General features: G+C 42.4%; 2 protein-coding genes across 5 annotated transcripts in view; one reads left to right on the top strand and one right to left on the bottom strand.

Moving 5' to 3' along the window:
- The window catches only part of LOC137212250 (multidrug and toxin extrusion protein 2-like), a 352,581-nt gene that overhangs the window by 133,548 nt on the left and 201,598 nt on the right, over nt 1–17,435 (bottom strand). The window lies entirely within an intron of this gene.
- The window catches only part of ULK2 (unc-51 like autophagy activating kinase 2), a 66,328-nt gene that overhangs the window by 13,419 nt on the left and 35,474 nt on the right, over nt 1–17,435 (top strand). For all 4 annotated transcript variants that reach the window (XM_067715846.1, XM_067715843.1, XM_067715845.1 and 1 more), the window contains exons 6-13: nt 3,216–3,389; nt 4,243–4,316; nt 6,092–6,193; nt 7,491–7,549; nt 8,767–8,849; nt 10,383–10,430; nt 10,773–10,861; nt 16,541–16,712. In XM_067715846.1, coding sequence (XP_067571947.1) covers nt 3,216–3,389; nt 4,243–4,316; nt 6,092–6,193; nt 7,491–7,549; nt 8,767–8,849; nt 10,383–10,430; nt 10,773–10,861; nt 16,541–16,712 — 801 coding nt within the window. The remainder of the gene's footprint in view (nt 1–3,215; nt 3,390–4,242; nt 4,317–6,091; nt 6,194–7,490; nt 7,550–8,766; nt 8,850–10,382; nt 10,431–10,772; nt 10,862–16,540; nt 16,713–17,435) is intronic.

Genomic DNA, 17,435 nt, shown 5'->3' with positions numbered 1-17,435 from the left:
TTATTTGCTTTGATAAATAAAGTCCCTTTTCTATCGAAAGATAGAAAACAAATTCTATCAATTGCAAGTTTTAAATAAGACAAATTGTAGAGTAGTTGGTAAGCTGTACTTTAATTCTAGCAGATATCTTCAGTGTGGCAGCCACAGCTGAGCCTGCCCTGCTAGGGCGAACTGCTCAAGAGTTCATTCATCTGAGAGTTTTCATGATAGCTGTGCCTTTAAAATGTTAAACTTTTAACGTGAGAATTTCAATTTATGGGATTGTGTTGAGAGTAGGCATCCTGTGTTCATAGAAATATGTGAATTTTTTACTGTCATTTGTGCCCAGAAGCAGCCTAAACTAGGTCATTAATTTTTCCCCACAGGAACAGTGTTAGAATTTGGACTCTGAATCAGATAAACCCTAAGTCTATTCAATAGTATGTCATGGGGCAGTGATACTGGTTCTAAGCAGCCGTAGTCATTTAAAGTAGCAAAATTTTTCTAAGCCCTAGAATGAAAATGTAAATGAATGAAATGGAAGAAACTGTACCATCCTTTTTTTTTTTTCTCCCCCCACTGTACGTGGGCCTCTCACTGTTGTGGCCTCTCCTGTTGCGGAGCACAGGCTCTGGACGCGCAGGCTCAGTGGCCATGGTTCATGGGCCCAGCCGCTCCGAGGCATGTGGGATCCTCCCAGACCGGGGCACAAACCCGCGTCCCCTGCATCGGCAGGCGGACTCTCAACCACTGCACCACCAGGGAAGCCCTGTACCATCCATTTTTAAAATTTTATTTATTTATAATACATTTAATTAATTTATTTATTTTTGGCTGTGTTGGGTCTTAGTTGCTGTGCACGGTTGCTCTCTAGTTGCGGCGAGCGGGGGCTACTCTTCGTTGTGGTGCGCGGGCTTCTCATTGCGGTAGCTTCTCTTTTTGGGAGCACGGGCTCTAGGCGCGTGGGCTTCAGTAGTTGTGGCTCACGGGCTCCACCAGGCAGGCTCAGTAGTTGTGGCGCACGGGTTTAGTTGCTCCGTGGCATGTGAGATCTTCCCAGATCAGGGCTCGAACCCGTGTCCCCTGCATTGGCAGACGGATTCTTAACCACTGCGCCACCAGGGAAGCTCTACCGTCCATTTTAACTGTTTCAGTGTAATTTAAGTAAGACATTACAAAAACAAAGCTCTAGTTGTTGATTTGATGCTCCCACTAATGTGCAGTCATTTATGTGTTGCCACCTGCAGGAAAGTAGATCTGGAAGAATATACTCCAGAGGTAAACAGTGTTCATTCATCTCCGGGATGGGATTAGGGAAGATTTCACTTTTCATATGTTTTAGCGTATTTGGATTTTTATTTTTTAATAGCATCAGGAAAAGAACTCCAAAGAATTTTAAAAAGTGGATAGGTTAAGAACTACCCTCACAGAAAAAAGTATTAGATAATTTTTTTTAAAGTACATTTATTTATTTATTTTTGGCTGTGTTGAGTCTTTTATTCATTGTTGCGCGCGGGCTTTCTCTAGTTGCGGCGAGCGGGGGCTACTCTTTGTTGCGGTGCACGGGCTTCTCATTGCTGTGGCTTCTCTTGTTGGGAGCACGGGCTCTAGGTGTGCGGGCTCAGTAGTTGTGGCTCATGGGCTCTAGAGCACAGGCACAGTAGTTGTGGCGCACGGGCTTAGTTGCTCCATGGCATGTGGGATCTTTCTGGACCAGGGCTCGAACCCGTGTCCCCTGCATTGGCAGGTGGATTCTTAACCACTGCACCACCAGGGAAGGCCAATTTGGTAATTTTTAAACCAGGGGGATTTAGTTTATTTGAAGATGTTAAGGACATAAACTGTCACTTAATGTGTCATTAAAATGATTTTTAAAAAATAATTAATTAATTAATTTTTGGCCGTGTTGGGTCTTTGTTTCTGTGCGTGGGCTTTCTCTAGTTGCGGTGAGCGGGGGCCACTCTTCATCGCGGTGCGCGGGCCTCTCACTGTCGCGGCCTCTCTTGTTGCGGAGCAGAAGCTCCAGACGCGCAGGCTCAGTAGTTGTGGCTCACAGGCCTAGTTGCTCCGAGGCATGTGGGATCTTCCCAGACCAGGGCTTGAACCTGTGTCCCCTGCATTGGCAGGCAGATTCTCAACCACTGTGCCACCAGGGAAGCCCCTAAAATGATTTTTAAAGTAATATTTCACTTGTTCTGAGTGTTAATGTTATTTCTTTCTTAATCTTAAGTGCATATGGAAAGGTTATAAAGAGCATATTCTAGAGTTGTATGGGCAGAAGTATGTTCACAAAGGCTTTAAAATGGGGCCATGGATATTAAATCCCTAATGTAGATTCAAGGAATGACTTTTAGAACCACTGTCTTGAAGTATATATTTGTGTACTGCCCACATTTGAGTACTTATGTGCCAGACCTTTTTCTAAAGTCTCTATTACTAAACATGCTGTCTTGCTTGATTGTTACAACAGCCCCGTGTGGTTAGTCTATTTTCAGCTTTTTATAGATGAGGATGGGCACAGAGGGGTCATCTTCCAGGGTCACGCAGTAAGTGGAGGAGCTGGGATTTGAACAAAGGCAACCTGACTCCAAACCAAGCTCTGTTCCATTACGTGCTCCAGTGTGCGCGTAGAAACACTGCTGTTTGCTGAACAGTGACTACCCTCAGATCATTCCTACCACCTCTTCGTAGTACCGAAGACATGGCTTCTTACGGGTGTCTTTAGTTAGGAGAGATGCTGCAGTGAGGCGGTGTGTTGGCAACAGGGAGATGGGAGGAGACAGGTGTAGGGCCACCAACCCCGGCAGGCCCACGTGGAAGGGATGCCCAAGTCTCGCCATCCAAGCAGTTCACCTGTTTTTAATTCGTGCTCAGGTAATGGTTGGAATTAAATGTGGACATTTATTCCAGGTATTTGACATGAAGGGGCCTTATTTTTGGCTTGTGGAGGAGACTCACATTTGTTGAGCACCTCTTGTTATGCTCATTCTTCCCAGTAAAAATGCGAGAGGAAAGCCAAAGAGGAACACCAGTGAAAATGAAAGATGCAAGTGTAAATCAGTTCTCTTTACAACAGATTGATTAAAAATTTTGAGATATCCGCTCTCTCTTCACAGACTTAAGTTGTTAAAGTAAAAACAGTGAGAAAATGCGAATCCCAGTTCCGTACTCCCTCAGTGTTCTCCTCAGAATGTGCAGATGATACTTGAATGTTGATGGAGCGCCTTTTCTCCCAGCTAAAGGCACTCTCAGTGAAGACACCATCAGAGTCTTTCTGCATCAGATTGCAGCCGCCATGCGGATCCTGCACACCAAGGGGATCATCCACAGGGATCTCAAGCCCCAGAACATCCTGCTGTCCTATGCCAATCGTAGGAAGGCCACTGTCAGTGGTATTCGCATCAAAATAGGTACCTGGCTCTGTATTGTCTCATGCAAAGAACGTTTTTGGGACTTGGTATTTTTAGATAATTTTAGTTCAGCTTTGTTAGAATGATGGACTTTGTTGAGGCACTTTTAACATTTTTATTGAGTTCAGTGAGGTACATTTGGATATGGGAACCCTTTACATTATTGGCAGCAGGCACTAGACGGGGCCAAAGACCCCATGCTAGGAGCTCTGAGTGCGACTCCCAGCAGGAAATCCTGCTTCTCCTTATCACAGGGAAGCTAATGTATCATGGTTGCTGGCAGCAAATTAATAACCCTGATTCTTTACAGCTTGTTGGATTTTAACGTGAGGGACCTGAGAGATCATTTAGTTCAGGCTTCTTACTTGGAAGTTTTTTTAGCACTCTCAGGATTATTTGAAGCAGTTTATAATGCTAGATTTTTTTAAAAGTTTTTCTCTTCGTTGGTGGAAAAATGATTATTTAGCAGTATTTTAAGAAATCTCTGATATTTTATGGGTTACATCTGGTATCTGGAGGAGGACAAAAACAGCTCCAGTTCTATACTGGTATTGATATTGGATGAGAGCTGTATTAATGGATCATGTGTTATAATTAGCATTTTCTCTTGCGAAGTGTGGCACTTCCTTCTTGGTTACAAAACTAGCAGAGCAGTGACTTGTGCAGTTGGTGATGACTACTGTTTCTTAACTTGTTGAAAGTGAGGTAGCTCTCTTTGGTGGACAGTCTTATTCAGTAAGCTTTAATTTCTCACAGTTCTTTTGTACCCTCCTATATCTTTAAAGAATCATATGATCTGTGTTAACTGAGCAAAGATATCATTTGATTTTCTCCTTTTTATTTTGTGAAATAGCGGATTTTGGTTTTGCTCGTTACCTACATAGTAACATGATGGCTGCAACGCTGTGTGGGTCTCCAATGTACATGGTGAGTGAGTGTTTGCATCCTTGTGTGTTTACAGCACAGCAGCATAAGCATTGGAATTTAAGTATAATACTTGTTTCCAAGTAAGATGTGATTTTATATATAGTCTGAGTTTTTATTATATTACAAATGTTAATTCTATTACTGATAATGATATAATGCAGACGTCTTTCACTTTAGTATAGCGGACTGTGAAAGTCTGTCATCTTTGCCCATTGGCATTTATTTTTTAACATGATTAGTTAGTTATTATGGTAGAAATCTCCTGTTAGATTAAATTGAAAACAAAAGTTGATGAAATATGGTCATGCTATACATAATGTATAATTTTAGGAATACTTAAAAATAAACCTTTTGGGGCACGTACCTCTTCAGCTGTAGGGTGTAGTCATCTTCTGCATGTTGTCTCTTTAGACAGTATCCCTATATTGTAGAAGTGTTTTCCATCAGTGTCACACTTAACAGCTGAAAAAAATCTTAGTTTTCCTCTTTATCCTCTCCTGTGGTTACTGTCAGGTCTAATAGGGTGAAGCTGTGAAACTTCTGAACTAATGTGAGGTGTTAAGCCTGGAAGTTCCTTAATTCTGGAACTTCAGAATCCTGTGAAGTAAATAAATGTACCTATTTCAGTTTTAATTTAAAATGGTTTTATGTTCAATTAGGGTTTCTTCTAATGTAAAACCACTTTGAGCTAAGGGAACTAGTAATGAAAGTGCAAAAAAAATTTTTTGTATTAGACTTACTTTTTCCTGATCATAATCTTACTGCTTATTTAGTAAATGTTATAATTTAATATAATTAAATACTATTTTGCACTTCTTGAGTGTGAAAGTAGTTCAGCCTTGAACTAATAACCTTGAGGATAGACAGTGCTTGGGCTGATTATTAAAGGGAGGTGGCTCAATAAGAAATTTATTAAGGACAATAAATAAAAGTGTTATGCCTGGAAAATAAAATTTCACTATCTTTTAAGTGTATTTGACATTCCTATTTAATGCTATGCTTGCCTTGATTGATGGTATTTTTAAAAAGCAACATCTAATGAGAGGGTGGGAAAATAGCTGTGACAAAGCAGCAGAGAAAAAAAATTTTTATTTTTTTGGCTGCTCTGAGCAACATGTGAGATCTTAGTTCCCCGACCAGGGATCGAACTCACGCCCCCTGCATTGGAAGTGCGGAGTGTTAACCACTGGACTGCCAGGGAAGTCCCAAGATAGTTTTCATTATTGTATTTTGCATAACAGATTTTCCATTATTTTAAAAGTTTTCAAATGACAGGAATAATATAGCAAACACTTGTGTACCTACCATCCGTATTTAACAAAGTTAACATTTTGTCATGTTTGCTTTGATCTTTTTTTTAGAAACAAATAAAGTATTTCAGAAACGGTTCATGTGCCCTCCGTAGCCTTCCTTTTTCCATTTCCCACTCTCCTACCCCAGAAGTAACCTCTATCCTGTAATTGGGGTATATTTTTCTTTATTATTATTTTAATACTCTTTTTGTATTTTATGTGTCCATAATATTATATAGAAATGTTTGTTTCTGCAACTTGCTGCTTTTCATGCGCCGTTGTTTCTGAGATTTACCAGTAAGCCTCAATGTAAGAATGTGGTTCTGTATTCATTGCAGTATCATTTGATTAGGGCAATATCACAGTGTGTTGTTTTTATTTTTGTGGTTTTGTTAGGAGTATGACCTTTTCCAGCTAATTAATCCATCCATATTAATTACGTAAATGACCTAATGCATGTCTCTTGAATTGTTTTATCCCCAGGCTCCTGAGGTTATTATGTCTCAACATTATGATGCCAAGGCCGACCTGTGGAGCATAGGGACAGTGATATATCAGTGCCTTGTTGGAAAACCACCTTTTCAGGTACCTTGACTTTTTTTGGATGTGCTCAGTTTGGGGATCTTCTCATTTTGCAGTTGCCTTTGACTTATAAAATGGGGAATACAGTTGACCCTTGAATGATGTAGGAGTTAGGGGTGCTGACCCCTTGCAGTGGAAAATGTGCTGTAACTTTACAGTCGGCCCCTTGTACTTGCCGTTCTGCATCCGTGGGTTCAACCAACTGCAGATCGTGTAGTACTGTAGTATGTATCGAAAAAAGGTTCCTGCACAGTTCAAACCCATGGTGTTCAAGGGTCACCTGTACTTTGAAAGCAGTGTTTCTGTTTCCTCTGTGACTTATTTTGATTTTGTTAACAGGCAAAACTGCTGTAGTGAGCCAGAACATCTTTCGCTTTTTCCTTTTTTATCTGCCTTCCCTAGTAGTTGGACTGGGCCTGGGGCCGCTGAGGTTCCCCAGGCTCATAAAAGCTGGTGCAGCTTAGCTAACAACCTGGTGGGAAATAGGTGTGAACAGTGATGTCAGCGCTTCCTGCTTAGCCTTGTTTTGGGGTCCTGGAATCCACGTGAGGGCTAGGGCAGGTCTGGGAAGATCACTGGAAACTGTCCCCAGCTCTCTATTCCTGTCACTGCTGGGTGAGAGGTAATTATTTAGGCTTTATGGAAGTTACTTTGAGTAGGTCTTCCTCTCCCTTAACATCCTGCCAAAAAGAGGCCTCCTAGGGTATAATCACAATGATTCCTCTTGAGTTCATACTGCCCAGTTACAAAGAGGAGTTTTGAATCTGAAAACTGGAACAGAGTGAAATTATTTGCCCAACATGGTTTTTAAAAGTCGGTGACACAGCCAGGTTGAACACTTAATTTCCCAACCTAGTTTGGGCGTAGAGACAGCTTCACTAATTCAGCAGCGCTTATTATGACGGTGCTGCGCGTCACTATGGCAGAAGAGTAGCAGTCATCTGAGTTCTCTTCCTTGAATCCCTCAGAGGTAAAACACACCCTGATCTTACACAGTAAAATACACCTGTGGGTAGGCCACGTAACCTCCAGAGTAGTGATTTCCAGGCCTTTCTGAGAATCTGACCTCAGAAAAGGTACATTATTATGCCCAGATGCGCAGAATTCACGTACAATTTCAGAAGTTTTTTAAGTTCCTGGTGCCCATCTATGGCTCCTTCAGCATTCCATGGCTTTCAGGTTCAGAGTCTCTGTTCTATAGCAGAATGTGAGCTTTGATCATATGATTTGGAATTTTTGCCCTTAATTGTTTAGGAAATTAAACCTTTTTCTTCCCTTTTTTTTTTTTTTTTTAAAACAGGCTAATAGTCCTCAAGACCTACGGATGCTTTATGAGAAAAACAGAAACTTAACGCCTAGGTATGTGTTTTGATTACACTGGGTTTTACCATTTGTCGGTGCAGTGTTATCTATTTGAATTCTATGTGTTTTATGTTTTTCCATTATTGAATCTTTTTTCAATTAACAGTAAGGAGAGCTTTCATTTTAACAGGCAATTAGAAAATTACTAGTGTATCGTAGGTGCCTGTGTGCTGTATCATTTTCTTTCTTTTTAAAAATGTTAAGTTTATTTAAAAGAAAAACCTACAGAAGTTATATGTGTTCTTTGAGGGGAGGGAGATGCAAACAGAATAGATGTGCATAAAGTAGAAAATAGCTAGGCTTTCCCCTAGAAAATAGCTAGCTCTAAAATAGCTAGAGTCCCCAAGTTAGATGTAACGTATTTTGTTTAATCAGATCCCTGTTTTCATTTTTTTGGATACTACAAACAGGCTTTACTGAGGAGAGATTGTGTATGTGTGTGCGTGCGTGCATGTATACACACATTTGTGCATTCCTTTAGGATGGACTCCTAGAAATGGAATTGTTGGGCTTAGAGACACTCTCTCCAGCTCGGCTGGCCCTGTTTGCACTGCTGAACAAGCAGTGCGCTCCTTTCCTGCGTTCTACCAGCAGGGGTTGTTACCAGTCTGATGCCTCCCAAGCAGGGCCAATTAGCTCTTCATTTAACTTGCATTATTCTCTTTACTAGTGAGGTTGGCTCGCTATTTGTTTAACATCCTTTTGTAGTTTTTATTCTGTGAATTACATATTCCTATTACTCACTTTTTTTTTTAATTGCCTTGTCCTTTTTTATTGGATTTCAGGAAGCTGTGTTATGTCTCACTTGTATTTATTTAAGCTCTGCCCTTTTGCAGATGGAATTGGAGGTGGCTGTTTGTCTAACAGAGAACTCTGTAGCAACCGTTAGTGCTAGGTCGACATTGTGTTAAAACTCAAGATGGTCTGTGCTTGTGAAGTGCTGTGTTCTTGCAGATATTCCAAAAACAGCAATAAGAAGCACGATGCAAGAATCTTCCCAAATTGATGCTGTTTTTCAAAGGCAGTTGCTTAGTGTTTGTTTGTTTGTTTGTTTTTTCCTTTAAGGAATGAAGGTCTACCATGGTTCTCTTGGTATAAAATGTAGTGTTTGTGAAACTGTATATACATTTTCATTTACTGTAATGAAGGCGAAAGTCGTGTAGTTAATATATAAACTCACCACTTAGGTGGTTTTTTTTTCCTTCCCCCCCCAGCATTCCCAGAGAAACATCACCTTATTTGGCTAATCTCCTTTTGGGTTTGCTTCAGAGAAACCAAAAAGATAGAATGGACTTTGGTAAGTAATATTTTCAAATTTTGTATGTATCCTAGTTTCTAATTTTATTTTTGTGTATTCAAAAAAGTTTTTTTTTAATTTATTTTTTATTGAAGTATGGTTGATTTACAATGTTGTGTTAGTTTCTGGTATACAGCAAAGTGATTCAGTTACACATATGTATACATTCTTTTCATATTCTTTTCCATTATGGTTTATCACAGGTTGTTGAATATAGTTCCCTGTGCTATACAGTAGGACCTTGTTGTTCATCCATCCTATATATACTAGCTTGCATCTGCTAATCCCAAACTCCCACTCCATCCCTACGCCCCTACCCACCTTGGCAACCACATGAAAAGGTTTTTTTAAAAGACACTACAGATGTTTCAGAAGAAAATGAAAATCAGTTTTACTTTTCTTTCTATCTCTTTGTCTTTTTTCTTTCACATATTTTGTAAATGTATGGAAGGTATATAAATAGTTAATATAATCAATAATTTAGAAGCTATTATCCTATTTGTCGTTTCACTATTGGCCGATGTTTCTCATGGTCACAGAGCAATCTCAGTTTAATTTCTCCCTCGGAAAGATAAAAATATTTACCAAACTACATGACTAAAGTTTAATTCCAATTTTTACCACACTTTAAGAAAAGATATGTTTAGACTATTTCATCTTTCCGCCATACAGAAACTATTAGAGCTACTGTCTACTGAGAACATTTACGGGGACAGTGAACCGAGTGCTTCCGAGTGGGAGGTAGTTTAGACTAAACCTGACTTCAGCTCATTCCTGATTGTGTATTACCTGGAGAACCTCCGTGCTGGGCTGTGCCATTCTCCTTGTCTGCTCTGTGCTATTTAGTAACATACAATTTGGAGACTTAATGAAGAATGAGATGGTCTTCGTGAGGTTTTAAAGAAATAACGCAATTATACATACAGGAAAAGAGTAAATTAATGAACTGCCATGTACTCACCTACTTATTTATCTTTATCTAATTAGCAGGCTTACTGTGTAGGTTTTATCTTTGGTGAATAGCTGAAGAAACTAAAAATCAAATTAATAGCTTTTTTAAAAATGTGAAACCAGCTGTAGGAATATTTCTTCTGGGACAGGAGAGTAGAGTTTATTATACAAATCAGCTGTCTAAGATTTCCCATTAGGACAGTTAAGAGCCATAGTTCACAGAGCGATGAGCGAGGGCCTGGTCACAGTTCTCCGTGCCCTTGTCTGTTTGAGGACAGCACACACTAGAGGACACATCTGCTTTAGTCGCCTCAGGGGTGCTGTGCTGGTAATGGACACTCTGAGAATTCACACCATTATTTTAAAATTTTCATTCATTAAGAATTACTTATAATTTGATGGGTTTTATGGATGATTTATAAAGTAACGTGCTTTTACATTTAAAGGAAATGGAGTCTATGTAAAGAAGTTAATAATAATTATGTATGATCTCAAGGATATTATGTTGACTACATTGACGAGGTTAACCTATCTGCAAAAATCAACATCAGTTTAATGGTTGCATTCTCATTTTCATTATAGAAGCATTTTTTAGCCATCCTTTTCTTGAGCAAGTTCCAGTAAAAAAATGTGAGTACCCACTTTTTACATTTCTACTTAAAGAGTGAATGCAAGCTTAAGGAAAAATTAGTATTTGGTATTATAAAATTAATTTTTTATGTGCTTCTCAAGATTTCATTGAGCTTTTCTTAAATATTTGTAGTTGTGTTTATTTAATTACAATTCTGTTTTTCCTTCCAAGTCCAAATTGAAAGAGTTTAGTAATTACTGCATTTTTGGTTTCACCCATGGGAGCTGTAATAAGTAGGTGAATGTAAATTTTTGGCCAACACAAAGCTGTAGTAGTTGTGACAGGTTTGCTAGTGGACAGCTCGTGTAATCGCACTCCATTCGTCGGTGTTTCTCCCCCAGCCTGCCCGGTCCCGGTGCCCGTGTACGCCGGCTCTGCCTCTGAAGGTCCCTGTAGCAGCTCTCCATCCTGTCGCTTCGCCTCTCCCCCTGTAAGTCCTGGTTGTATTAAAGGTAACGTTAGAGCCTGTGTTATTGCATCTGCTCACAGAGCCTGCAGATACGTCGTGGGTATTCTCTTTATGTGTGGAGTTTCCTAGCGCAGCTGAGGCCTGGGCAAAGAGTGCTATTGTTGAGGCCCTCGGTCTGGACTCTGCCTTATCTGGCTGTGCACACTCCCCTCTGACTGGTGGACACAGTACTCTCACCCTTTCGTGACCAGTGAGGTGGGGAAAGATGTCACTGTGACACGTAGATAGGTAGTTCGCATTTGTTTCATGAATGTCATAAACACCGGTCTGGACAGTTATCGTACATAGAACTTGCAGTGGTGGACGAGTGCCCTCTGAGCGGACTTCACTGCCTTAGGCCCCGTAGTCATGGTGACTGGCCCTGTGAGCCGGCTCCATTGCAGCCTCTTCCCTCCCCAGGGCTGCCCGAGCCGTGCACCCCATGGCCATCTTCCCTGCAGTCTCAGTGCTTCTTCCTGATCCTGAGAACTTACGGCCACTTCTGGTCATTCCTTCCTTCTGCTCTGCTCTCCCAGGTCTTGCCTTTCCGACTTCTGTGCTTTTCTGGACTTTCCCCCACATCTCTCTTGCTGCCTGAGAGGGCTGTGACCTTGAGACTTTTCACAAGCCAAGGTCCAGGGGCCGTTGTGTCAGCCACTGCAGGTATTTTCCAGACTGGCCTGGCAGACGTGCATTTCTTGAATTCTGCTGGCAGAAGGGTCGGGGAATCGCAGAGGGAGCTGGTTGGGTGATTAGCAGCTTGAGGCTTAAGAGTCTGGGGCTTGGGAGCGTCCACATCCCTGACTTGCCATATTACCTATGACAGGTGACTCGGTGTCTCTGAGCCTGTTTCTCATAAGTAAAGTGAGTATAATTTACCCACTTCATAGAGTTTTTTAAGGATAAATGAGCAAAAGCACCTGCTCCAGTGCCTGGCACACAGTAATACTCAGGAAGTGGCAGGTGCAGTTATTCTTATTTTCCAGGGAAACCCAGTACCCCACAGTGAAAGCAGATGCTGCGGCAGCCTGTTGCGAACGGATGAGCCCTAAAGCTGGCAGGAAGCCCTTCTGCACAGCCCTGCAGGCTCAGACCAGATAGACTAATAAGACTTACATTACATTCCCATGAATTTAAAAAAACTAAGAGGGGAAAAAAGTGGTGTGTATTTCCAGTTTCAGTCTGGAATATAGGAAAACACTGGATTTGGAGCGACTGGGGAGAAATGCAGAGGAACTGCAGGGAAAGACCGAAGGCTCTGTTTGGAGCCGGGCAGGACCAGCCTCAGCGCTGGCCCTGCTGCTTGCTCACTATATCCTACAGGGCAGGTCAGTTCCCAGGCTGAGCTGAGCTTCCTTGTCTGTAACGTAGGTTACAGAGGCCTGGTTAACCTCTGGTTGAAGGGGAGTGGGTGGTAGTATGTAGTGAGTGCTTGATAACTGTAGCTACCATGATGGAGCACGTATGTGATACAAGGTGACACGCGGTGTGAAAAGCAGAGATGGTGCTGGAGAAGGACAGCAGGGGAGAAGCTGAGTGTGGGAAAGCCTGGGGGATGGTAGGACCCCAAGGGAGGAGAAAGAGAGGGGCCGCCAGGAGGGACGCAGCTGGGAAGTGCTTTGACTGGACAGAGTGTGCTGGGCTTTTGTTGGATGGGGATGCTTTGAAAGGGAGCGCAAGACAGCAGCGTGTCTTGGGCCGCTGGGAAGAGTGGAACAGGTGCTCGCAGGAGGAGGGGCGAGGGGCGGGGTAGGGGAGACATACTTAGATGCTCAGAACTTTGGTGGAAAAACCTTTTTTAGAAGGCCTTTATGACAAGCTAATGCTTGAAGTGAAAATAACAAGGAAATCTGGAAATAAGAGGAGAGCAGGAATAATATAATGTAATGTAATGTAATGTAATGTAATTTCCAGTTAGTGAGATTAGAAAATGGGATGATTTGTTAGGCCTTGCTTTCAACAGTCTGCAAAAGTGAGAGGACTTCCTATAGGCACTGCCTTCCTTCCTAGGGCTGCAGCAGACTCTTGTACTGAGGGTGGATGCATGCAGGCATGCCCACGTAACATTCTCTTTTTTACGTTCTCACACAAATATCCAGCCGCTACTGTTTGTGTTCTCACACAAATATCCAGCCGCTACTTCATTCCAGAGAAATCTTTGAAAGGTGAAAGACAAAAACTCTGTAACAAAAAGCTCAAATCACTCTTTTAGTTAGGATACTGGGTATAGGCTAAATGCTACTTAGATAATATCTCTTGAATATCTATTGCTTTAGTCCCATTTATTAAATGCCTACTTTCTGTGAAGTTTTGGTTGATACCAGTGGAAGATATGACCAGGTCCCTTCACTGAGGAGCTTTTAGTTTAATTGTGTGGAGAAGAGGCAGGTAAAGCATCGCTATAGAAGCATATGTATACACGCCTTTACTGCCTGTGGGAGTGTGGATGAGGGGCATGAAATCAGACTAAGAAGCCAGCACAGATGCTCAGGAGAGGCACTGAGCTGAATTTTTTGTTTTTGTTTTTTGTTTTTTTATTTATTTATTTTCGGCTGCGTTGGGTCTTCGTTGCTGCACGCAGGCTTTCTCTAGTTGCGGCGAGCGGGGGCTACTCTTCGTTGTGGTGCGCGGGCTTCTCATTGCAGTGGCTTCTCTTGTTGTGGAGCACGGGCTCTAGGTGGGCGGGCTTCAGTAGTTGTGGCACATGGGCTCAGTAGTTGTGGCTCGCAGATTCTAGAGCACGGGCTCAGTAGGTTGTGGTGCACGGGCTTAGTTGCTCCGCGGCATGTGGGATCTTCCTGGACCAGGGCTTGAACCCGTGTCCCCTGCACTGGCAGGCAGATTCTCAACCACTGCGCCACCAGGGAAGCCCTTGAGTTGAGTTTGGAAGGAAGAGTAAGCACGGTGAATTTGTAGAAGAGTGGTGTTGTAAGCAGAGGAATCCCTGTGGAATGGTGACCCGCTGAAGGAATCTGTAGCCGTCCTTGGCCATAATGTTTATTAGAATTAAGTGAAGTATAAGTTCAGCTCGTTAGTTTCCCTGGCCACATTTCAAGTGCTCATAGCCACATGTAGCTGGTGGCCACCATGCTGGATAGAACAGAACTCTCCCATCGTTGCAGGAAGCTCTGGTTGGACAGGCTTCTCTGACGATTCAGTCTGTAGGGTGCAGAGAGCATTGGTTATGTGCTGAGGGGAAAGCAGAGCCAGAAGGGTAGGGAGAGGCTGTGTCTTGGCAGAATTTGGGCACCGAGCAGAGGAGGCCAGACTTTTTGTGGTGAGCCATTTGAGAGATCTTAAGTGGAGGCGTCATCTGATCCACTGTGTTTTAGCAAATAAATTCCTCTGTAAGCAGGTGGAGGATTGGATCGGAGACAAGGAGAGAATCCTCTCTACTAGATCAAAGAGAACAACCTGTGACCATTGCAGATTTTTTGGTTTGGTTTTGGTCTTGCTTTGTTTTTATTGAGAATGAGGGCCTGAAGTTAGTCAGCAGTAGGAAAGGGGAAGACGAGGGGCCAGGAAGTGCAAGGTGAAGAGTTTGTGGCGCTTGGCGATTGCTTGAACTTGGGACCTAAGGAAGAGGATGATCTTGATGGGACCCAAGTGGGTGGACTTTGATGGAGCCACTCAGCGAGGGAGCACAGAGGCGACGCGCTGGCGGTGCAGACGCGGGGGCAGCCTGGGAGAGGCAGGGCTGCAGTCGTCACTCTGGCAGTGGTAGCTGAGGCGGGAAGGTGAGAGTGACCCCAGGTGAGGCTACGAAGTGTGCCGAGTGGAGGCCCGGGGTGGCCCTGGGGAATCCCGCAAGCCACTCCTCTCTGTCAAGGGGCAAAGGAGACTAAGAAGCAGTGGGGAAAGCAAGAGAGTAGGGTCACTGAATGGAGGCGGTGGGTCAGGAGGAGAGCGGCCCACAGTGTCGGAGTCGCAGAGTCAGGTCACTTAAGGCATAGAGGAGCCTCCGGAGAATGCAGCCACAGGGGTCCCCGGTAGGCTTAATAAAGGCGGTTTTTGTGGAGGGTTGAAAGCAGGAAGTGGATTATGGTGGGTTAGGCGACACACAGGGGGTGAGGAATTGGGGTCAGTGAAGACTGAAGTTTCAAGAAACATTGTTAAGTGAAGAAGGGAGAGAAGATGGTAATTGAGAGGGCTGATTGATTTGAGATGTGGAAAAATTCAACATGTTTGTGTGCAGAGGGGAAAAAAGCCAGAATAAAGGGAGAGGGTGAAAGTGTCAGGAGCAGAGGGGAGTGATCTGGGTCCTTGAGGAGGTGGGGAGAATTAGTGGAGAGATTAGCTTTGAATGCAAGAAGCATCTCTTCCACCCAAGTGGTTGTGGATGAAGGTGATTTTATAAATAGCAAAGGAGGAAATTGAGAGAGTTCCTGCCTGGAAAGAAATGGCACTGGAAAGAAATCATGGAGTTAGATACTTGGAATCCAGCCCAGCTCAACCGCTCTTCAGTTGGCAGATTTCCTAATCTTCTGAGTTTTGTTTATTTATGTATGAAATGGATTTCAGAACAGGGCTGAAGTTAGATAATACATGGAAAGCTCTTAACAGTGCCTATAGCCCATGGTAGGTGCTCTGTAATGTTAGTCCTAGATCTTCCTCTCTTTATAACCTTGAAGCGTAAGTGCTCTTCAGAAGGTGATAAGGAGAATTTATATCATGTGTATGTCAAACACACACACACACACACACACACACAGAGAAGTGATAAGGAGATCTGAGACTGATTTCATTGCTCAGTGACATTCACAGGAGCAGTAGCAGTCTAACCCTGGGGTTGAAAGAGCATATTATGTAGTATTTTCCTTTTTCTTAAATAGAAACAAAGGTTAAACATGGTAATGGGGACGTAACACAACAAACTACGAAGTTCATTGTTTTAGGAAACTATTGTATGATGAAGACATTCAGTTAGAGTTGTCACTAGTGTCCTTGAAGTGGGCAAGTGTCAAGAGGTCTGTAGCTACTTACGCCCACGTATCTTTAAATATCTTTATATGCTTTTCTTCCCTTCCTGTCCTGTCTCCCACAAATCAACTCCTTCCCTTGCCAAAAAAGAACACAAAAGGAACACACCCACGCCTGTAAGGTTTTCTAAATCTCTCCTTCTGGAAGTGTAAATAATCTCTGTGCTTAATGCCCTTATCCTTACTGTGAACATGGGTCTCTCGCTTTCCCTTTTATAATGTTTTCTTCATTGGAGATTTAAAACTTTGTGTGTGCAGGATGTCATTAATTTAAAGTCCCTGGACGTTTTGTTTTAGTCATAAAGTAAACAGGTATTGAGTATCTGCTTTGCTAGGCCGTGCGCTGAAACGGGGATGTGGAGATGATAAAAACTCCCCTCACCCATTTCAGGAGAGGCAGCTTGTACGTGTGATAACTGGTATGATGGGGTTTTTGCTGTTGTTGTTGTTTTGGTATGATGTATTTTTAAGTATCATTTTTAGAAAACATTTTAGAAGTCATTATGGAAAGACACTTTAAACTGCTTTTCTAAGGGAAAGATTTTCCAAAGAGATTTTTTTTAATCTTAAATGGAATTGAACTCTATGCCACTTTCATGAAAAAAATATTCCTTAGTCTGATGGCTATTCTGACTTGCATTTTATTATGAGGCCACTTTTAATTTTATGTTGTTAATTTTAGTCCCTTCCAGATGTGCAGCATATTCAGGAAGAAAGCTTACCCTCCCCACCGTTGGGTCCTCCCAGCTCCCTCCAGGTGTCCAAAGATTCCGCCAGTACTAGTAGCAAGAACTCTTCTTGTGACACGGATGACTTTGTTTTGGTTCCACACAACACCTCGTCAGACCACTCATGTGAGAATCTTTTCTGCTTGTACACATTATATTTCTGAATTTACTAGACTAGCATTTTTTAACCTTTATATCACGCTGTCTTGTGTAGGACACCTTTTCAAATGGACATTTTATTTAGTTGATGGAATCCCGAGAACTATCTACCTACCTTCCTGTAATCTGCTCAGTCATCTTCTATAAGACAGTAACCTTGGATTCTGAAGGTAGATGAAAACTTTGTAGGAAATGATCTCAAATTCTGTTTGTATCCAAACAGAAAGGAATAGAGAAGCCAACATAATGAGAGAAATTAAATTTAAGGAAAGGAATTAAAGGAAGACCTCTTCTGGAAAAAGCCTGAGAGTCAAAGGGTCTTAAAAACAGTCTGGATGGTGCTTCAGGAGCTACTGGCCTGAGTTCAGGAATGAGCCTCATAAATTTACAGGAAGAATTTGTATAAAGGAAGCAGAATCCAAGCTGACTGAATACAGTCAGGGTTCTGTGGAACAGTGAAGGGCAGCAGAAAGCCCACAAAAAGAGAAGTTAGACAAAACCATGAAAAAAGAGGGAAACATGGTTTGGAAATTCAATTACTTTCAACAAGTGAATAGTACCCAGTTGACTGTGTGCAGATGTAGAAAGTTGGAGACGTTTGTATCAAGAGGTCTCTAGTTGTTTGTCAAATACGTATTTAGTAGCTGCTTACATTCACCCCTGCGCTGGCTGTTGTGAAGGCGGTGGCCC

Source organism: Pseudorca crassidens, chromosome 19 (assembly GCF_039906515.1).
Source record: "Pseudorca crassidens isolate mPseCra1 chromosome 19, mPseCra1.hap1, whole genome shotgun sequence".
Classification (NCBI taxonomy): Eukaryota; Metazoa; Chordata; class Mammalia; order Artiodactyla; family Delphinidae; genus Pseudorca; species Pseudorca crassidens.
This window is presented reverse-complemented; position numbering and strand designations above follow the sequence as displayed.